General features: G+C 39.6%; 1 protein-coding gene across 8 annotated transcripts; it reads right to left on the minus strand.

Moving 5' to 3' along the window:
• Window positions 1-1,357: 1,357 nt before the first annotated feature.
• Window positions 1,358-14,029, minus strand: LOC131152172 (uncharacterized). 8 transcript variants are annotated; one of them, XM_058103931.1, is made up of 9 exons: window positions 13,848-14,007; window positions 9,482-13,662; window positions 8,279-9,394; window positions 7,919-8,169; window positions 7,710-7,839; window positions 3,946-4,144; window positions 3,587-3,862; window positions 2,788-3,482; window positions 1,358-2,539 (listed from the first exon to the last, which is right to left on the minus strand). In XM_058103931.1, the coding sequence occupies exons 2-9, from the start codon at window positions 13,487-13,489 to the stop codon at window positions 1,886-1,888; spliced, it is 7,329 nt and encodes a 2,442-aa protein (XP_057959914.1). In that variant the 5' UTR covers window positions 13,490-13,662; window positions 13,848-14,007; the 3' UTR covers window positions 1,358-1,885. The 8 variants fall into 8 exon arrangements, with proteins under 8 accessions (XP_057959914.1, XP_057959906.1, XP_057959902.1 ...); XM_058103923.1 differs by having other exon boundaries at window positions 2,788-3,485; XM_058103919.1 differs by having other exon boundaries at window positions 3,587-3,868.
• Window positions 14,030-23,903: the final 9,874 nt, after the last annotated feature.

Here is a 23,903-nt window from a genome sequence, read left to right on the forward strand (position 1 = left end):
TTATAAAATTTTTTGAAACTTTTCTAGAAACCATGTGAGCATTTTTGTTCTATTCTCACGCATTTTCTGTATTAAACTTCAGACTTTTAAACTAACTTTTAAAGGGGTGCAAAGGAAAATATTGGAAGGTCGGTATACCAAATAACAAGAATAACTAAATTAAAGGGCATTTGATTCAAATTGAGATAACTTTAGGTTAATGAGGAAGCATTCATTGGATGAGTGTGTAAGGGGTGCTATTACTTTCTTCTCATATAAATATACTCTTGAACTCAACTTTAGTAAAGCAAACTATGGCTATTTGTGATTCTTTGACCCATAGGTTTAATCTAGAAACCAATCAATTGATAAGCGATTAGGTGATCTAATCGTACCTAAGAAAATGATAAGTCAATGACAACTCTATTGAACCATACCAAAAAGGCAAAATCAAAACCCTCACCATTCTCGAGTCAATGTAGTCGGCCCCCATCCCACAATCCACACATTATGACAATTATCTCCCCAGAAAATTTAAATTTTAGGATTGTGGAGCATGCACATGTATAGTGTGGGAAGACTAGAGTGTCCCTTGATTCTCCAAGGTAAGATCATGATCCAACTATTGACACTTTTTTTTTTAAGCAACTAGTAGGTAAGGGTTCGTTTATTGTGAAAGATAGTTTTCATTTTTTTTATTTTAATTTTTTCAAAGAAGTACAAGAAAAATAATTTTTTAATTTTAAAAAATTGTATAAAATAAATGAACAATTTTTAAAAAATGGCACTTTTTACCTGTAGAATAGTTTGTTTTTTATTTTAATGTTTTAAATTATTGCAAAAATATCACCTTATTTTTCAATTTTTTTTAAATATATATTAAAAATGTAACAAATGTAACATTTATATCATATCAACAGAGACGCTCAAGAACATGATAAGGCAAAATTAGCAAATTGATTTTTGAGCGTCTCTGTTGAAATGGTAGTGTTACTAATTCAACAAACAACACAAGAATTAACAAGGCTTGAATTAGTAGGCTGTTGGTGAACCCATTTAATAACCATCTATTGATTTTGTCAATTATTACAAGCCATACATGACCACTACAATTAGGTGGAAACCATTTATTTAAAACAAGTATGAGCAAGTAAATGAGTTTGGTTTGATTTTGACAAGCCTCGTCCAGCCAGCTATACCATTTTTTCAGCCAATAAAGTACTATTGCTATGGTTTGGGCTCGGCCAAAAGAAACCTACAGTCGGCCTATTTGCCCCTTCACCACCCAAAAAAACAAATAAATGAAGACCACCCCGTACGCTGCATAGATTATAGAATTAAACCCACACAGCATTTATAAAAAAAAAAATGCACAACTAAGAACTCTGTTGATTCATATATAGTCTTTGTTGAACATCTCTCCAAAGATACTCACGGGGTTATTTTGGGCTTCCACATCAGTACTTGAATAACAACATATAGGAACAAACGAATATAACAATAGGTGCTGGACTTCAAAAATAATTCTAATAATACATCAGCCCCGTGGGGAAAAGTGGGGGAGAACCAAGTTTGCTACCAACAAAAAGAGAACAAACAATGGGGGCACACTATTTTTAAGTGCTCAACACTTCAAATCTCAGCCCAGCAATCAAACTAGCATGCTAATTTCAAACTTTCCTCGCTAAAACCCTTCACATATTCAATCCAAAACTGCTGTCACCAACCAGTTGTGCAATCTTCACTTACCAAAACCAGCATTATTTACTCATAATTACCCGTTCCCATACAACTCCCAAAGCTGAACATACCCACAAATGCAATAATGCCCTGCCACAAACTATAAGCAGTGGCTTCAATCCTGATTTATGCATTCATATGCAGTCCAAAGCTCCATCTATGCTCCTCATGCCACAGTTGATGACCCACCGGTGGGTTGTTTCGCCACATAAATTTGTTTCACCCTTGCAGGGGGGAAGCTCTTCTCTGCACCCACAGATTGGCTCCTTCCTTGAAATCCCATTCTACGATGGGACCATTCACCCCTGGAATTGTTCTGTGAGACCCCACCTCTCTGATAATTGTATGCTGTGGGATGACCGTATTGCTGAGCAGATATATTCTTCTGCTGGGAAGACTGGGTCTTGAAAGTAGAACTTGCAGTCTGGCTGCTACCGTTACTGCCACTGCTATTTCGAGGCAGAGCTTTGCAACCATTTGCCACAATGCTCGCAGGTGAGCTCTTGGTAACAGCAACCTGTGAGGAATCCACAGCACCGGGGGAGCTTGATGGGTCTACTAACCCTAGTTCATCGGGAAATTGGGTCACAGTTGCATCTGCAGCCACAGGAAAACTCCGGCCACTGTCAGAAGGTGTTGAAGTTCGAGAGTCAGAAAACCTATTGACAGTTAAAGACTGGTCTACAGGAGGCCCATGGCTGAATTGAGAAGGCAGCACACCATCTGGCTGCTGCTGTAATGCCATCGATAGAGGAACAGAGTGAAGAGGCGATGCTGGGACATGGGACCAGCGAGCCTGGACTGGCATGTCAGGAGAAGACTGCAATAATTTTCATCTACACTGTCAGATGTATCAAATAAAAATACAGTAAGATGTGTCGATGGTATATAAATATCTTAAATAATTTTCACAGAAAAGGCCCCAACTGATATCACATCATATCTATCTATCAGGCATCATCTCAAAAACTGTAATGCCTTAAATTTTAGTTGCATAAACGAATAAACTATGGAAAGTCGAGAAATAGTGGAACTAAATTCAGGGGCTGAAACAGATTAAACTTTTACCTGGAAAGGGGAAACATCAAACATGGCCAAAGGAGATGCCATGGGCAGGAGTGGGGACCCAGGGGCAAGGTGTTGGATGGGAGCCGGGACATTGGGATTGCGCGGTGCAGAAACCATAGTCATACTGTTCAAATCCCCCTCTGCAACACCCATGGCTGAAGAAGCAGGATTATGCTTCCAATCAGGCTGCTTCCCAGACGGAATATATGTGGTACCCATGAAACTCAAACCAACCTGTCCAAATTGTCCAACTGGAGCAAAATGGTTGTAAACAACCATGTGTGGCGGGCCTTGAACCCCTGGAATACCTCCAGGTGGGCCGATGAAAGGGCCAGTGAACCCTGCAGGAGGCCCATAGAATGAATCAACACCAGAATGGTGTTGCCAGGCTCCAAGTGACCCTGAACCTGATGTACTACTTTTTTGAGCCTGCGATTGAGTACCAGCAGACTCCTCATGTGGTCCAAAGGCAAAGATGGGACCCCCCAACATGGGATTCATGTCATAGAAGGGAAAATGGGAAGGTGGGCCTCCTGGGAAATGTGAAAGCATCTGGCTTGAAGAATTCTGAGGGCTTGGTAAAGGGGGCCACAGAGAGATGGGTGGGGTCTCAACAGAAAGATCTGCAGGAAGAGAAACACTCAAAGACTCTTCGGCCCTTGATTGACTGGATAATTGCTGATCCCCAGCCATACCTGCTGTGATCATCCAAAACAAGAAAATTAAGCATATCAAAATAACACCTCCATTAACAGAAGAAGATCAAGGCTCAATGCCAATGGCTGTACAAAATTTTTACCAGTTGTTATCACATCAATATCTGCACCTCCAAAACTTTTGCTATCAGAAACAGATACAGAGCATGTACCCAGCCCATTGCCAACAATCTCATCACTACTGATGGCTGCAACAGCAACAGCTGAAGCAGCTGCTTCAGCTTCTGCCTCACAATCTTCTAAATGAACACAAGATTCATCTAAAAGTGTGCAATCATTCTCAGCAGCAGAAAGACTGGGAGGTCCAATACCATGTGAAACAGCACGGCTGCTAGGAGGCAGAATTGTTGGAGATGTAACTGCACCTGAGCCACAAGAGAAGATTAATTCAGGAAGATGACCGCAACTCGAGTAATAATTTATAAAAGGTGTATGCTCTCACCAAATTGAATTTTCTCCCCAGCAAGCAAAGAATTGATTGGGCTCGTCACAGAAGAAAATGATTTCTCCTTCGCCAAGATGGATGAAGACATGCTGGGCTCAGTAACAGAGCCAGGGTGATCTCCAATAGAAGCAACGTGTTTTTCAAATCGCCCAGGCTTCATAGCCTCATCAAGTTGGCTTTGTGTTAGAGCCATAACCTAATAATAAAATTAAATTAGCTGAGATACTTATGGATTTCTCAAAAAAATGAAAGCATGAATATGAATGAAGAAGTTGGTATATTTCAGCTCTTAGGCAAATAGTAGGAACAATGAATTGCAAAGATTAATGATAATGTTCAAACAATTATCACTGAAATGTTCAAATAATCACAACATGATTCAATTTGAATCAACTTCCTATCCACCCCCTTTTTGCAATGCAATCATAAATTATGACCCAAGAAAAAATTATAATGTGAAATGCTCCACGCTTAATAACAAAAATGTACAGGGCATGTGGCGATATTTATTTGAAGCTTCAGGGCTCGATTATCTAATGTTCTGGAGCAAAAAATGAGGCACATTTCAGAATACTCATAGCAATTCATAATTAGCTAGGACATTAGGTTTGTCTATTAATTATGGTCAGTGTTTTAAGAGGTGAAGACGTAAGGCTTTCACCCCTAACAAGGCGAGGCGTAAACCTTAAGGCGTTAAAGCATAAGCCTTTTGGAAATTTAATTTTTTATTTAAAAATATATAAAAATAAATTATACTTACTAAAATTCATACGGATTTTATTTAATAATTAAAAAAAATCATTTTCTTTAAATTTGACCCCTAAAAATAGCCTAAAGAGTCTAAGCTCAAGCTGTGGGAGTATTGGCCATGAATTAAAGGGCCACTGCCACGTCCAAGCTTTAATATTTAACTCCAAACCCATTGCCTTTCTTGGTTAAAAGACCTTGACTCTGTCACGACTCTCTCTTCTCTCTCTCTCTCTGAAGTGATATAATTCTGCAAATAGAGATGATTTTTTGCAAAGCAGCTGTGTCGAGAAGAGAGTTCTGCATGAAGATCTGAAGCAGCTGAGTGTCAAAGAGAGAGGCTTCTGTATGAAGATTTGAAGCAGCCAAGGATCGAAGAGTCAAAAATCAAAATTAGGTCTTCAACGTGGGAAAGAGATTGCCTGAGAAGTCAAGGGCATAGATCAGCAGAAGATCTGCAGTTGGTCGACGATTGAAGTGGGGAGAGAGAGAGAGAGAGAGTCGTGGTGCTTGATTGACTGAAAAGAGACTACCCAGTCATCCGGTCGGAGGAGTCTTCCCGGAGAACATCAATTGATGAAAAAAGAGTATTCGTCGGTGTCAAGGGAGCTTTTTCTGCTCCATAATTTGCACAAATAATGGTGTCCGAAATGTGTACACCTTGTCTGTTTAGGCGTGAAATGCGAGTTTTTCTGTGCAAGGCGTATGCCCAACTCCAAAATGCGGACGCCTTTTGGGACTTTCACCTTTTACATTACACCTTGGGGCGTTTTACCCGCAAAATGCATCAAGGCGCACCTCAAGAATGCCTTTTAAATCACTGATTAGGGTAATAATCCATTCTGTGTGTTTAGTCCTCAAATTTAAGTTGCTCATCTTTCAAGCAGCAAAAACTGGTCAGTGGCTGGGAATCAAAAAGGACCATGCAAACACACAAAGTCCAAACTCCCAAACCACCAAGCTGTCCAGCAGAAGTCAGTTCAAGACTCAAGAGGAAGGGTGGCTGTCAGTGGGCTAAACAGGAGACCCTGGAGCTGGACGCATCAACTTGAGTGTTGGGTGAATTTTAAATCAACTCTCCCGAAGCCAATTTAAGATAATATCATCTGCAACTATGTTTTGCTTCCCCCAGCCCCCTTTTTTCCTTTTAAACAGGAAAAACCCCAAGATAAGAAAAGTAAGTAGCAGAAAAAATAAGAAGGGCGAGGGGACCAAATCCATACCCTCTCTCACACACACACACAATCCTACTGTCTCCTACTCTTCCTTCAACACCAACGGGCCAGGTATTTCCTGCTATTAATATCTATCCATGCAATTGTAGTCAGTTCAAGCGATTGGTTTGGACAAGAAGAATTTGACTGAGCTGGATACAACTTTCGAGCAATTCAAAGGGTGCTATGTATATTGATAAGTGATACAGCAGAGACTGATGGCAGGTGCTGCTAGCAACCAGCACGACTGTAAACTCAAACATCCACCATCTGACAGCCAATTCAGTCAGCTGCAACTCAACATGACCAGACTGGTTCAAGTAGTTACTATAATCACAATCGACCAAGTTCCAGATCCTACATGATGTCACAGGATTGTAGGATTCATATGATCCTACTTTGCTAAAACAATCTAGGTCCCACGTAAAATTACAACTTTTAGGATCATAGTGAATCACTTAAGGGTAGTATGGTGGGAGCATAGGATCATTGTGCACGGGTAAAACCCTAAAATAAACTTGTATTTTTTTTTTCACTTTTCCAAATTGCTTAAACAGTAGCCTTAGTGTTCGTCCTATAAAACTTGTACGTACAAAAGCGCCAAACAAGAATTTGATTTGTCTGTATAACATTGACAAAATTATTAACTCAAAACTTATTTTTAGATTAAAATAATGATATCAAGGTAAAGGATGAAGATGATATTGATCCGCCAATGCATTTGAAGATGATAATGATGATGATTTGAGTGCGCCGCCTGCTGAAGATTTTCATAATGATCCCAAGATAATGAAGAAGCAAATCATGGCTTTGATCGCATTAATGCCACAGAGCTAACTATATATTCCTCTTTTGTTTCTTGTTCATAAAAACATTCTAAGTGTGCATATTATATACTTCTTGATCAACTGCTTTATGCTATCAGTTATGCTATTCTTTTTCTGTTTTGGATAATATCTATTTCTTTTCATTATAAGTCAGCTCAATTGAATTACAAATGCATATATTCAAACCTTGAACTCCTCGTCAAAAAGAGGGACTCTGTTGTTTGAGTCACTTTGCTTCTTAATTCTTAAACCTTAGCACTTCCTGGCCAAGTATATATGATGCTTATATTATTGAAATTTCCAAAAAGTATAACATATTATATGTATTTTACATCATTGATAGAATCTAACAGTCCTCGATCTGATCCCACAATCTAATCCTACTAAACACCAAGCAGCCCTATGTGGAAACCAGATTTTAACAACCTTGGTGATGGATAGACCACCACAAAACTGACCCAGCCCATGCACACATACCCCCTTCAAAGAGTGTTCTCAAATTTCATAGACGTCTCCACTTAGTAAAACACACAAAACATGTCCCTCAAACTCTGGGATCTTCAACTTGAAGATCACTGGACTATCGAAGAATTGAGTTTCCATGACAATTCTAGGTGCTTTCACTTCACAACAGGAAATCCAACACTGCAAGAAAGAGGCAACAAGCAGCTCACAAACCAACCCCCCCCCCCCCCCCTCCTCCCAAAAACAAAAACAAAAAAAAAAGTAGACAACAAAAAAAGGAAAAAAAAAAAAAGTAGGCATCCAAATGCAGCAGTAAGGCATGAGATATACAAACAGGGAAAGCAACTAATCAGCAGCAAGTCCAATCATACTGAAAAATTGGCCAAGCTTGTGAAGACACTGAAGAGAAAGAGGAATCAAGTCAATTTTAAAAACCGAATAAACATTGGCAATGAGTAAACAACAGTTCACATTACCAGGGGAACCAATCAGCAAAAGTTGTTCAAACCTGTTGATTAATCCGTGTGTTGCCCCAAGAACCCAAAGATGTTTGAACATTATCCAGGGCCTTATTCTTGGTTTCAAATATTAAGCCTGACCCCAGATTTTTCCCGCCAAGAGAGGTTGTCGGAAGGGACCTGCAGAAGAACATATCAGAATTACACATCTAAATGTAGAAAATTTTTGGTAATGCAAAGCTTTCTGCAGGGAGTATACTTAGTAGTTTGGGATCTTATATCAGCATGGGCATCAGTATTCACAGGAGGAGTGCCAATTGGAGCCAACGGTTGGGACACAACACTGGTGTTAAATCCTGCTGATACTTCTGTATTTGCTAAGCCCCGACCGTCAGTGCCAACAAAATCAGAGCGAATGCTGTTTGCAGTTTCCCCACTCACTGACGAAGAAATTTTACTTGAGCTGCTTGCAATCATCGTACTTTGTGAAGAACGCATTTTCCGTGGCATCTAGAATTAAACAGTCAAAAATAAAATAACCAAGCAACATGAGCCATACTACCCCCACAACACACACAAACAAACACATTTGAAACTGAAAATGCATTAAAATTAGAACCTTCGGAACTCGAGATTTGGCCTTGATTTCTTTTTCTCTCTGTTCACGACGATCATTCAGCATCTGTCTCTTTGACCTCACCTCAATGAAATCATCTTCATCGCTAGGCACTTCTATGCCAGGTTGTTCAAAAACACGCACAATGCCACTCTGCATAGGAGCATCAACGTCCTCCTCAGAACAAAGGTTCCTTTTCAGATTTCCCTCTCCACGCTGTGATGTGTTCTGACTCTTTGATACTTCTTTTCCAACTCCCTTCTCAACCTTGCTATCAGAATCAATCTCCCGCAAGCTGGTTGGACCTGAGCTCAAATATTCTGATTCAAAAGTCTGCTTTGGCAGTTTATTCAACACAGTACCTTTCTTGGGCCCATTCCTCACATAAAATCCAGCAACCCTTCCATTGGACTTAGACTTGTCATCTAGCCCAGAGTGATTAGATGAAACCAAGCCTGACGACTGCCTCCTATCAGCATTCTCCCGGACCCGAAACTCAGTTCGTGGGATATTACGCCTATGCCTCCGCTGAAATCCACTAGAATCCGCACGAGATGCCTCTGGAAACAATGATCTTGAGCCAGAATTTCTAACATTAAAGAACTTCTTTCCTTTGCCACCCGGTATCAGGCCTTGAGCCCTTGACCCACTTAAATCTCTCCCCCTCAAAATGGAGATAGAAGATGATGTTTCAGCTTGTAACTGGCTTTCTGATTCTTTATTGCTAGATAAGAAGGCATAGTTGTTGACAATTATGTCATGGTGCCCTCGGTCCTCCACACGGGAACTTGACTCAGACCTTGCATTGTTTCCACCAATGTGAGAAATCTCTGCTTGGCCCTGATGCACCAGAGCATTGTTTTCTGCATGTTCTCTTACTAGCAATGCATTTTTCTCTTTTGAAATGTTCTCCCGGGGTAGACCTAATTGCCTCGGAACACTGCCTGACTGGCTATCCTTTGATGAACACGCAACATCATCTTTCAAAAGATCATGACTAGAAGTATCTTGACCAGGTTGAATAGGCAGAGGACGTCCTTGGTTCTGATTCATAGCAAAATGGGCAGGAACATTCGGCTGAACATAGGACATAGACTGAGGCGCCAGTGGCAGAATCCCCTGAGAGATTGGAGATGCATATCTGAGCTGACCGAACTGGAAGAGAGGAGGTTGTGATGGATGTATATGAGTAAGAGATGGACCAACCTGGGGATGTAAATGGAGAGGCATCTGTATAGAACCAATTTGTATTGCTGGAACAGGAGATGGTATCAAAGAAGGACCAGAGAACAGACCAAACTGAAGCTTAACAGGTAAGTCAGCTTGACTAGAAGCAGAAGATACAGCAGATGCAACAGTTTGACCAGATGATGAATGCAAGGCCGTTTTAGCAGAAGATGGGCCTGGAGGCTGTGCAGACATACCAGTACTACCAGAAACATCCCCAGAATTTAAAAGATCAGATGCTACTGAGGTATGAGGAGCATCTATAGGCTGAATAACCAATTCTTGCACTGCATTTCCAGTTTCCTGGATCTTTCTCACAGAATTATCAATACTAACTTGTGAAGAACTATTCACAGGTTGAAGAATTTGTCCACTACCAAACATTCCATCAAATGAAGATCCCTGTACTTCAACTGCGCCAACAGAAACCTGTGGCGTTAGAAATGCACTTTCTTCATTTCTTGAAGTTCTCTCACACTCGTCACTTGGAATTCTGACTTCAACACCCTCGTCAAAGCCTAAGACCAAGTTGTCTGTCATGTCAGGTGAGCCACTCTCCTCTAAATGCATATCTTCAAACTCCTGGGTCAGGTCAATATTTTCATCATCTCCCTGTACTTCATCTTCTTCCTGATAACCTTCCTCATATTCATCATATTCTTCTTGCTCCTGCAACCGTTCACTGTTTTCAATAGTCCATTCTTCATCATCAGCGGTGGAAATAGAGCTTGAGGCTCTCATCCTGTTCTCTTTCCTAGCTTCAGTTTTCAAGACAACAGATTCATTCGCTGACACGGCAATGTCTTCACCGTCTGTAGCAGCTGACAACATTTGTGAGTCCCCAGATTCATCCATATCATCATGAGAGAGGTGTGCTGGAGAATTAGGGGGGCTTGAAACTGATAGTGAAGATTGTGAGTCACACCTTGGTGTACTGTTCCTATCCAATTTGTTGTCATCAGCCTCAGTATTATCACGGTGTATGTCGATTAATTCAGATTGTTCAAGCCGCTCTTGATAACCGCCATCATAATTTGTCTGCACAGGAGGTTCATTTCTTGCTGCATGATTATACTGCATCTCACTGTCTAGTGATGTTGAGGGACCTGAATGTTCATTCTCGCTTCTGAAGGGCATTTTGTTCATAGAAGCTAGCGATGGAGGGGGGAGAACCCGAGGCTGTCTCGTGGAATACCGCGACCTACCTCCGAAGGAATAAAGACCATCCACCTCAGAATTCTGATAAGGCTGTTCCAAATACATAGAATGGGAATTGCCACGAGAACGGCCCTGGCCCCATCCACCATCACTAAAATTTTCAACAAAATTATCATGAAACTCTGAGTCATTCTCTATGTTTCTGGTATGATGGTCTCCATCCCCAGAAGTGTTCCACCTCTGCCCTTTAAAATGAGTGAAGTCATCCCCATGAGAATCTGGAGTACCCCCTCTATAATAAGCCCTTGAAGGCATAAATCCACCCCCACCACTGAAATCTTTCCTAGGAAATCCTCTCCCACCAAGAGATGCATCTCGTCTTGGACTGTGGTGGCCATTCTCCTGGTCCTGAAGCGGGAATACTGAGTTGTTCCCATTCTCAAATACATCCCTCCTCCATGAATTGACAGGTTTCCCTCTGTCTGTAAAGGGGGAAGAACCGTCTTTAGAAATGTGAGGCTTGGAACCCACCTCAAAGGATCTGTTTATACTGGAGGAATCAGAAGATGCTGAAGTTGTGATCCTCTCCACCATTCTTTCACCATCCTCCCAGTCACCTAAATCTACTGCCCTAGATACGTCTTTTTCTTTCACAATCCCTGAGCTATGGTCATCTGTAGCAACAGCAGAAAGGCCATCATATTTTGCTTCTTCAGCCTGCCTCTTAGCCATCCTTGCCTCCAATTCTAGAAGCTTCTGCTTAGCAGCCTGTTTTCTCCGCTCTTCCTCCATAACAACCCTCCTTTTTTCCTCTTCTCTAGCTATTCTCTGCTCTTCGGCTCTACGCATGACTTCCAATCGCTCTTGTTCTGCTCTCCAAGCAACTTCTCTGGCTTCTTCTTCCAACCTTCTTTGCCTTTCTTCCTGTTCCCTCACTCGCCGTAATCTCTCCTCTTCTTCTCTCCTAGCTAGTTCTAAAGCTCGTTCTTGTTCTTCAATAATCCGCTGTCTCTCCTGTTCTTGCATCTTCTGAACTCTCTCTAGTTCAGCCTCAAAAGATTCCCTAACAGGGTCATGGAAATCAGCCTGTTTAAGCACATCTCTCTTCTTCTTAACTACCCCTACAATACCCCCTGAGAAGGGGTCCCGTCCCTCAAAACCAGCACCACCAAAGTCTTTCAGGAATGGGTCCTCTATATAGGGATTTTCACTTTTTGACAGTGGACGCTTCTCCCTACCAAAACTAGGAACAGGGTAGTTCATAGAAGGCCCTTTCACACCCAAAGAAAATGAAGATTTAGACCCTGAGCTGTTCTGGAAAGCATCACCTCTGTATCTATTGCTCTGCTCACTGCTATATCTTGTATTCTTTTCAGTCCCAGACCCTCGGCTGCTACGTGATTCCATTGTGTGGTTCCAGTGCTGTCTGCCACCTTGTCCATAACTCATATCCTTCCTTCTGAATGCCGAGTCCCAGTTACCAGTCACTCCATTGCTAGAATCGTCCCAGGCATTGCCTTCAAAAGGAGATGGAATGAACTTATTCTCCTTGCATGTTTCCCGGTTCTGACTAGATGGTCTTGCACTTGAACCATTTCCATCATCTGCAACCTCTTGGGAATTATATCCATCCTTCTGAAAATGTGAAGTTCTCCATGAGTTTCCATCTCGCCCTTCTCTACTTGGTGTTCTCACATTACCACCATAAGGATCCAACTTGACGACGTCACCAGAAGAAACCTTCCCAGTTTCGTCATTACGCTGACCCCACCTACTAAAAACATTATGGGTGGGCTTGTGTGGGAAAATACTGCCCCTGGGAATCTCAAATTCCCTATCCCAATAAGCCTCACCTTTTGAAGGCCCATAATCCCTGCTCCTGTCTGTTAAGCCATGACTCGTATCACGCTCATCATCAGCCCAATCAGATCTTGGATTCAAGCGAACTAGAGGCAATGGACCTGGAAAGTACTCCTCCTGCTTCCGAGCTTGCTCTGTGGTGCGATAACTACTCAAACCATGACTTTCACCACCATTTTCATTCAGCCCATTGCCAACACTTCGACGGGAAGATTGCACCTGAGGGCGCATGTGACCGACTGAACTCAAATGGGAATTGTACCCCTCATCAATAGGCAATTCCTCACCTGCTGCATTCTTCTGTTTTTGCTGGGAACTATCCTTCTGTTTTTGTGTGGGTCCAGTAGCAACAGGCAGTGCAGCTTGCAAGGAAGGAAAATCCTCACCCCTCAAAACCACGGCTTTCTCTAGAGGCAGTGTATAAGCCTGAGCTGAAGCAGAGGCAGGGAGACCTACCACACTCGTCCGAGCAGAAGGAGGCATATACACAGTGCTTCCTCTAGTAACCGCATCAGCAGTACTGCTCAAAGCCCCATCCACAGCACCAACTCCCGGTGTTTCCCCTTCTGATTTCCCATTCGACGGATGATCCCCAACCCCATCTTTGTCTTTCAAAGCAATGGTCCCTGGCTTCGTCCAGCCCATACCTGACGGAGTGGGCCTTGACCCACCTCCTGAACCGCTACCACCAACCTGCCCACTGCCGGATCCCGACAAATCGAACCGCTCATGCTCCTTCCTCAACGATGGTAGATTCAAGGGGGGTGGAACAGAAAGCTTCGGTCCAGCCTTCTGTGAACTCCGAGGCCTCGAAAGAACCACCATTCCTCCTCCTCCTCCGCCACTGCTGTGACCACCGGGCCGGGCACGAGACCCATATGAGCTCGAGGGAGGTGGGTGCGAGGGCTGACCATATGATTTGTTCAGATTCACAGACACGAACTTACTCCCGACCCCAGGATTGGCCATCGCACGCTCCGACCCAAACGCTTTCTCGCTTGGCGGATTCGGATCTCCGCCAGAGCATCAAAAACCCTAACCCTAATGTTCTTCTCCCCTGGAAATGAATCTCTTCAACAACCCTCGACAGATCTTACAAATTGATCAAACTAACAAAACCCTAGAAACTCCCTCCACCAACCCTGATCACGAAAACAAAAAAAAATAAGTACGATAGTTCGAAATTACGATTAAACTGATAAATCTGAGACCCAAAAGATACAAAAGGAGAAAGATCAGTTCATTTTCCTCCTATGATTCGGTGTTTCCCTGTGCTTCCCGGATAGAAAACTGAACCAAGAATGCAGGGGGAGGGGGGGGAGCTTACCTCGGAGGGCGCACGATATAGGACGGCAGGGGTTAACGTGCGCCGTAGAAAAACGAATACGAGAATGTCAGAGAAAGCCCTACTCACAGGAGTCGGGGCAAGTGAGACGGGCAGGGCAGGGGAGGGGAGAAAGAGAGGGAGAGTAATGTGCTGCGAAGTCCTAAAACGAGAGTAATGCACAGAGGCGTTGTTTCGGTTGCTTCTTAGTTTGCACCCCCGTATTTTGTTATATTTCTGTATATGCCCCTAGATTTTGTGTTTTTTATCTATTCCATTGTCCGTTGACCGATTAAAACATTAAAAGGTGGAAGACAACAAAAATTATTATTTGGAGGTTAAAATGTTAAACACTTCATTCATATGTCCGTTATTTTAATTTTATCTATTATGATATTTTTATTTTCTTCATCCATAACTCAACAATTTGCACTTAATTTAGTTGACCTTCTCTTAATTTAGTTAATCTCGGTGAAAACACTAAGCAATTTTTTCAAAAAATTATTTGAAAATAAAATTTAAAACTTTAAAATTTTGAACAGTTAAATAAAATGGTTTTTTTCAAAAATCATTTTATCTCAAATTTGACTTAAGATTATAAAATCAATGTCAATGAAATAAATTCAAATTCTATGGACCTTGATTGGAATTTTTCTATTGTCTTCTATTTTACTCGTTCCTCTCTTTCTCTTTTGACTTTTTTCCTTAGGAAACTTTTATGGTGAGAAATTTTAAACAACGGTATATTCTCCTTTTTGTAAATACAATTTGAAGTTATTATTTATCCTCCGACAAAAATTATTTTACAACTGATTCATAATAAAATTTATTCATTAAAAAGGTCATATTTATAAATGTTTGAATACTTGAAGGTATTACTCGAGGTTTTGACTTGAAATCTAACAAGATACTTTTGGTTCTTTGCTTTTGCTTCAATACGTCCAAACTCATATGCATTTGTTTTCCCTCAACACGAACACATATCAATGAGAAAAATTCGAGTTTGAAGTATTCCTAACTTGACTTTTGACCTTTCGAATCATGCAATATATTTTGAAGTTCATGCAATGTCTAGAACTCCACCTGTCAATTTATCCCACATTAGGAAAATAGAATCGAGGACAAGTATTTATATACATGAGTGGCCCCAAGACTAAATGACTTAAACTTTTAAGTCAAGGTGGTGCTCACTCGTATATATTAAACTCATCCTTGAGGACTCACATGGTCTTAACAAATAGTATCAAAGTTTCAACTCAAGTTAGGCTCGAGTGTCCATACTAGAGTTCATACGAATGTCAATCTTGTAGAAGAGGAGCAGTAGATCATACAAATGTTAATCTCGTAAATGAGTGGGATTACATGGTTTCATAGTCTTTCCATGGTTGAGCATCTCATAGTTGGTTGCATGACATTAAGCGACCAAGAATTGCTTTCATTCAAGAGTGATTGGAATTAATAAGTGAAAGAGAGATTATTAAAACACTTATGGGTTTGTCTCATACTTTAAAAATAAAATGGAGGATGGGTGCTTATATATATATATATATAGTTAGGTTAAAAACCTAATGGCTAAACCTTTTTGACCAAATTGATGTTCACTCATGTATATAAAACCCACTTATGAAAATTCTTCCGATCCTATATACATGAGGGTTTTTCTTTAACTTTAAATTAAATGGTTAATTGTTTTTCTAGATTTGGACTAAAATTTGAACTATTATTAAGACATCCCAAAGAATCATTATATTTGGATTTTATTTTTATTTCATAAAAAAATTATCAACAAAGTTAATAAATTTTTTATTTTTTTAGCGCATTGATAAATCTCTTTTTTAGGAAGAATTAAACTCAACATATTAAATAGTATGGAAATAGGCAAAGTATAATGCGATTTCTTGTATAGTCTCACCAATTCATATGCAAGTAAAACCTTACACCTTTTTTTTTTTTTGGTTTAAACCTTCAAATTTAGCTCCGATTTGCAATAAAAGATCTAAAAAATTTAAACCTAGAGCATCTTAATTTAACATCCACACTATCTGCTTCACTATCATCACAATTCTACTACGTTTTTCTTCAAACACCAACTTACTCCTTGCTTTATAACAATGATATATTGTTGCCCATGTCATCTTTTATTCTCATCAAAGCAAGAGTTTCCCAACATAGAAATCCAATTCAAATTGTCTTCCCAACATTTTGACACTTGCTGGACGCTAAATTCTAAACTTAGTGCCTTATAAACTTGTTCAACTATTGGATAATTGAAAAACAAGTAATCTATTGTATCGTCAATTTGCCTCATTTTGCAACTTTTCCAATTAGCCTATCTAAAATACCATGCAATAAAAGAATGCTTTGGGATATCCATTGATTTTGCCTGGTTTACTAGTTCCCTCTTGCTTCTTATAGCCTCCCATGTAGTGTTGAAAGGCATTGATAAATTTCACACCTTAGAAATATATATTATTTGAATTATAAATTTAGTTGATACAAATAATCAATTAATTTTTGTAATAGTGAAAGTATTTGAAGGTGTTTAAACACTTAAATAATGAAAATATTTGAAGTTGTCTATATGGTGTTCCTATAAATATTAATGCACCACTTATATGTATATAAATTTGTTTACCCCATTTTCTTTCTTGGGCTAGCTAGCTACATTTTAAAAACATTTCTCGCATGCTCCTCTATTTGAATCCTTCGTTATGTGTTGTGAATGGAATGCACCAACTCTTTTCTTGGAAGCCCATTTGGAAAACCAAGCCCCTTCCAAAGTTGCTTTTTTCACATGGGAGGGTGCTTTAGGAAATATCCTCACCCTCTGCAACCTTCAAAAAAAGGGACCATCTTTATCGTGAATAGGTATTTTTCATACCTCAAAGAAGCTCAATCCATAAATCACATCCTTCTCCACTACAATTGGGCCAAGAATCTCTAGAATTTGGCCATTCCCTTGATCAATAAAAAATGGGTCACTATAGTGTCGATTGAGAGCGAGATTTGGGCTTAGAAAGGGATTCATGCAAACAAGTTCAAAATGAAAGCCCTTAGTCTTATTTGTCCTATTATTTTTTAAGTGGTTTGGAAAGGAAGAAGCAAGAAGGCCCTTCGATGGGACAACTTCTTCTTTGCATGTTATTAAGATAATTGATTTTCATTATCTCTAGTTGGCATTGTGGGTTGCTCAAGGGGGACCTCCTTGTTTTTCTAGATTACCTAGATGTACTTCAATACTTGGTGTTAGTTTTAGTTTTTCTTTTTGTTCTTGAATTCATCTTCTTGATGCCTTGTTTGTCTTTAATAAATTTTCTTTGCTGATAAAAAAATAAAGTTCCTTGTATTGTTGCTCATGATGCATACATTTTAGAAGAACAAAATGATTTTGAAACCAAAAAAAAAAAAGTGATAATCTATTTGGAGTTTGTAATCTATTTTATTTTTATATATTTTTGTTCAAAACATTGGGTAGGAACTAGTCCTTTTTGGATACAATGTAGATCCATTTTATGGTAATGGGCATAAAAATACATCCTAGACGGCAAGGGCCCAAGGCTATTCAATAAAGAGTTTATTAGTTACCAATATTTATAAAGGGGTGTGTGTGTGTGTGTGTGTAAATCCAAGAAGGACTTAAGGGGTTGTAACCCCAACATAAAGAAAAACAAACCCTCAATCTAAGACGGGGACATTTAAATTGAGGAGGAAAAGGGCTTATACAAAGGAAGGAAAGCTAAAGGAAAGGGACATGCTCTAAAAGCTATCATTGCAACTACGTACAAATTAAACAATCATCGTGAATTTGACTAGAGCATTAGAAAATGTTTCTGGAGGCTATTGGGGGGTTCTTCCAATCCAACTCTTTTTTTTTTTTTTTAAGTTGTAGGCAATTGCTAATAGTCTATAGATGCAAAAGATTATGACACAACTTTTGGTGTCAAAAGAATAACACCCTATGTAAAGGGGAAGATGTGCTTCCAAAGGAAGCCACAATATTGTATTTAAAAAAAAAAAAACAAAAATGGGAGTCCTGACTCTCCATACTAGGGACACCTCATCTCCAAGGCACAAAAAGGCCCAACAATGAAAAAAAAAAAAAAAAGGAAGTAGAGGGCACTTTAGCTCCCCATACAAAGTAGCACCTCAATTACAAGGCTTGAGGAGGCCTAACAATGAAGAGGGGGGGGGGGGGAAGGACGTGGGGACACCTAGTCTCCATGCATGAGGAGGCCAAGGAAAAATAAAAAGAAAATAAAGAGGAAAAGAAAAACAATAAATTGACTCCTAATTTTGAAAGATATTTTTCTAAGATTGGGGAGTGTGGGACATTTGATGGGGGCAAAGCATGTCATATACTTTGTGAAAGCTCACAAATCGAGGGACCTTAGGTTTTCTTATTAGTGAAGGAGGTATAACCGTAGTGGCTCTAAAGAGAACCATGAAATAAGGTTTAATGCCAAGGATATTAAGGAGAGGAAGAAAGGGGCATAACCCCCTATAATGTATATAATGTCCACTAATATTACTCCTTACTAGGACATTTAACCTTTAAATATATGGTCTATGTATGGAAGTATGCGTAATAAGATATAGGTCATGTACAATATAGCCCATAAATGCCAGTATCACTATAAAAAATCAGGTTATTAGTGACGGTTTAAAACCGTCACTAATAATCAAAAAATTGTCACTAATACTATTAGTGACAATTCTAGTTTTGTCACCATATATGCGGATACTAATACTTATTAGTGACGGAATATTCAAATTGTCACTAATAGTGGAGTATTAGTGATAGAAAAAAAATCGTCACTAATATCCTACGACCGTCACTATAAATTATACATATGATCGGCTCAAATTCATCACTAAAGCACTTGTATTAATGATGTATTTAATAATCGTCACTAATATGACTGTAGTAGTGACGGTCAAGAAACCGTCACTAATAGTGCGCTTTGTAGTAATGATTATACGATTATAGAACCGTCACTAATATTTGGCCCCCATAAAGTTAATTCTATAGTGACGGTTTTGGTCATTTAATGATGGTTTCTAAACCATCACTAATACTTCATATTCCCATTATTAGTAACGGTTTTGCAAATTGTCACTAATGCTTTGAAAAAATTAATTTTTTTTTAAATTCCTGTAAAAACCTATAATTACATTTTAACATATATAAAATTGAACTAGAATTACTGAAACATTCATAAATTATTAAAATTTAAAATACAAATTGTTCAAAATTAAAATACATACAAGTACAAATTCAAATTAAAATATACAAATTAATTCTGTTCAGTTAACAAGAAATATAGGAAAAGTCAAAAGTTGTGCGTATTCAACCTGACTGAAGTGTCTAGCATCGTCATAGTAGTCTGAGAGCTGCAAACCCTACAAAATTATAATTTTACAAGAAATTAGCTAGCTAGTGTATAATGTTTGAACATATTTGTACATAGCATGATTTTGTGTTCATAACCAAAGAACAATTCATATTTAATCATAAAGCTTTAAGAGCCAGGTACGATGTTCAGAGTTTTCGGAAGAACCTCAATATTCAAAAAGCAAAGCACGTGATGCAAATGAGTTCTTCATACTCTATTTCTAAGAATGGTGCTCAGCTCCTCTATATATGTTCTTATGCATGCATTTTCAATTTAGGATGAAGATCAATCTTCATTTAGCAATCACTCATTCTTTCAATAACAATTTAGGCATGCATCATATTATAAACATTGAGCACTTGATTTTTGGGCTTTGATTATTTTTGAAAAAATTTTAACAAAATTTTGGTAGCATGCCGTCTATAAATAGAACATTTCCCAAATCTGTAACTCAAAGAGAGTATACCAGATAGTCTGTTGGAATTGGTGTGATCCCAAGAGGGGGGGTGTAGAGACCCGAAAATTATAATAATTAAATAATGAAGAGAAAGGAAAATTTAAAGGAGGTAAAGCAGGATTCATTGACGAACGCTCAGGCTTCGTTGACAAACGCTCAGGTTTCGTTGACAAACTCCTTTGTATGGCTTGGCAACGAGATGCAGTGTCTTGTCCTTTTTTATTTATTTCCTTATTCTATGGGTTCGGGTCTTTACAATCTCTCCTCCTTATAAAAATTTCATCCTCAAAATTTGTTAACTATTTCTAAGCATAACCTTACCTTAAGACTCAGTTCTACAGAAGAGTCGGCAGCCACCCACATAGTGGCTCCGACCCAAGTTTAATTAGATACCCTCTACCAATTCTTCATTTACCTTCTGAGCTGTTGGGATCCTCTCCTATAAGGTCGGCTATAACACCAAGCTAGCAAGAAGAACCTGGTGATTTCCTCCCACTACATCCAAACCCAACCTTTTCAGATCCATAAATGCCACAGGTGCATTTGTTAGACCGAATGGCATAACCATGAACTCGTAGTGGCCATACCAAGTTCGGAAAGCTATCTTTGGAACGTCCTCCTCTTTCACCCTCAGCTGGTGATACCCAGATCGTCGATCGATCTTAGAAAAGATCTGTGTGCCCTATAGTTGGTCAAACAGATCATCAATCCTAGGTAGCGGGTACTTGTTCTTTATCGTCACCTTGTTAAGCTCTCTATAGTCGATGCACATCCTCATCGACTTATCCTTCTTCTTTACATATAACACCGGTGCTCCCCAGGGCAAAACACCCGGTCGAATGTACCTCTTATCTATTAGCTCCTATAGCTTCTCCTTCAACTCTCTCAATTCAGCTAGAGCCAGACGATATGGAGCTTTCGATATTGGCGTCGTACCTGGAATCAATTCTATAACAACCTCCACCTCACGATCTGTAGTAATCCTGGCAAGTCCTCTGGAAACACGTCTGGGAACTCACACACTATAGGAATCCCCTCCAGTTTACGTTCTTCTTCTAGCATGTCTTTCAAAAATGCTAGATACCCTTGGTATCCCTCTAGGAGTAATCTCCTAACTTGCATAGCTGAAAGGATTCGTGGTGCTGAACACACACATGATCCTATGAACTTGAATTCCTGTTCCCCTGGAGGTCTAAACACCACCTCTCTCTTATGGCAATCGATATTGGCGTAACTGGTAGATAATCAGTTCATTCCTAGGATGATATCGAAGCCATACATGTCAAACACCATAAGTTTGACTGGTACTTCCCTTTTATAAATTTCTACTGGGAAAATACTGGTTATTTTACTACATATGACTACTAACCCTGATGGCGTAGCCACTACCAGTTCATAATCTAACTGTTGAACCTCTAATCCACACAATTTAATGAATCCCCGGGAGATAAAGGAATGTGTTGCCCTTGAATCGAATAATATAATAGCTTTATTGGAAAGCATGTAAATGATACTTGTGACTACATCTCCAGCGTTCTCTGTGTCGCCTGGAGTCAGGGAATACACCCTTGCCTGAGTTGTACCCCCTTGATGACCACCACGCTGCGCCTGAGCATCTCCTCTATATGGCTGTTGTGGGGTGCGTTGCCACCGACATGCTGCAATTGCATGTCATATGTCCTAGTTTGCCACACCAATAGCAAACCCCTAAACCCAGCAAACACTTCCCTGCATGAGGTTTGCCGCAAGAGGGACAACCTGGTAAGGACGTGGTACCCTGAAATGTACCACCTCCCATCTCTCGCCGCTAACCTTCACTACCTCCATACTTGTTCTGCGCCCTGCCCCGTGCCTAAATGAGAACTGGAAGGCGCTGGCCTCTTCTTCAGAATCTGAACTTCTACGTCCTCCTATAGGCTCTCCTCTACTACGATGGCTTTGTCTACCAGAATAGCAAAGTCCTGCAACTGCAAGATCACTGTCTGTTTCCATATCTCCTTCTTCAAACCCCTCTGAAACTTCCAAGCCTTCATTGCCTCATCAAGAATCATGAATGGAGCAAATCGGAATAGCTCCTGAAATCTAGCAACGTACTGTTGACCTGTCAGCGACTCCTGCATTAGATTCATGAATTCCTCCATCTTTGCATTTCTGACCGTGGCTGGAAAATACCGTTCAAAGAATAACTCTCTTAAATAGGCCCACATCAATGCTACCGGTATCAGTTAATGCTCCTCTAGCATCTTTACCGACACCCACCATCTCTCCGCCTCCCCCGACAACTTGAACGTTGCAAAGGTTACCCTCTACTTATCTGTGTAGTTCAGAACATCCAGGATCTTCGTGATCTCCCGAATCCAATTCTCAACTTGAATCGGGTCTGCACTCCCAAAAAAAATAGAAGGCTTCAGTAGGATGAACTGATCAATGGAGCATCCCAACTCAGTTATGGGATGATCCTGCCCCCTATTCGTTCACACCACCTCTGCCATAAGTTGTTATGCGAAATCCCGCAATACACTTGTGGAGTCACTACTGGCCTCATGGCTAACCCCTTCGCTGCTACTGCATCCTACGTTGGCAGTAATATCCCTAGGCTCCATCTTGAGGAAACAATTGAGAAACTTGCTTAGAAACTTAATAACCTTCATAATAGCTAATGTTACCATACTATAAGACTAGTTTAACATTCCCAATATCGACATACCCTAATAACTCAACATTCTCATTCTATCTCAAGTTCTAGCCCTCAACTCAAAAACAAAAACCGTCAATGGATTGTCGTGATTTTTTGAATCGTCAACTGATCTAGAAAAACACAGAAGTCAATCAATGGATTTCTGTCTCCAGGTTTACAAAGCGAAACTCAAAAATCTTATTTTCATCATATACTCTACTAAGGTCTAGTCTACAGAACCTAGCGACCTAAGTTTTGAGCATTTCCATAACCATGTAGTGTGGATCTTATCACACTTACAGCTAGCTATGGCTCTGATACCATCTGTAATGCCCCGACCCAATAGGTGGGCTCGAAGTGCTACTATTCATACATAGTGTAACAACACAAAAATTTACACCATTTTTTAATATAATTTACTCTGATACCCCTGTAATACCTACTATAACATCTCAAGGCCCATATGGCATTGAGGTATCCCTATACATAAATCGACACACCTATGCAGCGAAAAACATAAAGTCATACATTCATATTTATAATACCAGAATTCAATGTTTCCAAACCATACATACATGTTTATACGTCACCCCAGTTTCATCTACTCCAAAAATACCTTCCCCTAAACACACTTAACCTTTAAAATAGGGCAGTACAAAAGAACTCTCTATCTGCGAGCTTGATCTGCTCGCTTAGTTAGATCACCTGAAAAATGTTAAACTACTAGGATGAAACAACGCTCAGTAAGTGGAAATATGTTATTACTAGCATGTGACAACTGAATTTCATAAATGTTATATTGACATTATCTGTGACTGTAAAAGCTGATAAATCAATATACAATATAATTTGCATTTATCATAGTTTAAAGTATAATTGTAATGTCTGAGTTTTCTACTTTTTCATACTTCTAGAATCATACTATATTGCTAATATTCTATAAATCTGTATACATATACATAAATGAAAATTTTAACCTAGAAAATTGTATGTCATGATTTAACCCCTCATAACAAGGTTCTTCGGCTCGTAGGCGGGACTTAATCCTAGTAGGCCTACTAGGTAAGTCAACTGTACTCTACCAATCTTCAGTCCGGCCAAGCTACAACCTCTCCTAGGCTCAGAACTGGTAACTACCTCGTCAAACCGGCCTCCTTAACCCAAAATACTAGGGAGACTGCAATCTCTCCATAGGTACAGTTGATGGAATCCATATACTATCTGAGATATGTGGTTGCACTCTGATATGAAAATAGCAACGGTACCGTGCTCTGCTAACTGAACATAACTTGATTCATCGGGGTTTGATACTGTATATACTATTTCTATAGATATTCTACTGTTTTCATCATGATTCCAAAATAACCATAACACTATAAATTTGATCTGAAAATACTATAATATCTTACTGTAATATATAACTATTATAACTAACTGAATAATCTATAATGTCTGAGTGTTATGGTTTTGGAAAACATGGCATTCTGTAAATACTATAAAATACTTGTCTGTATAATATTTGTAAAATATCT

Source organism: Malania oleifera, chromosome 1, assembly GCF_029873635.1.
Source record: "Malania oleifera isolate guangnan ecotype guangnan chromosome 1, ASM2987363v1, whole genome shotgun sequence".
Classification (NCBI taxonomy): Eukaryota; Viridiplantae; Streptophyta; class Magnoliopsida; order Santalales; family Ximeniaceae; genus Malania; species Malania oleifera.

Bases quoted from the DNA above. Each gene is read 5' to 3' on its own strand.
- LOC131152172 (XM_058103881.1), bottom strand. From the start codon at position 13,489: ATGGCCAATCCTGGGGTCGGGAGTAAGTTCGTGTCTGTGAATCTGAAC. The intron at 3,869-3,945 runs GTGAGAGCATAC...CTTGTGGCTCAG, and splicing joins TGGGGAGAAAATTCAATTTG to GTGCAGTTACATCTCCAACA. The intron at 2,540-2,787 runs GTAAAAGTTTAA...AAATTATTGCAG, and splicing joins TTGATGTTTCCCCTTTCCAG to TCTTCTCCTGACATGCCAGT.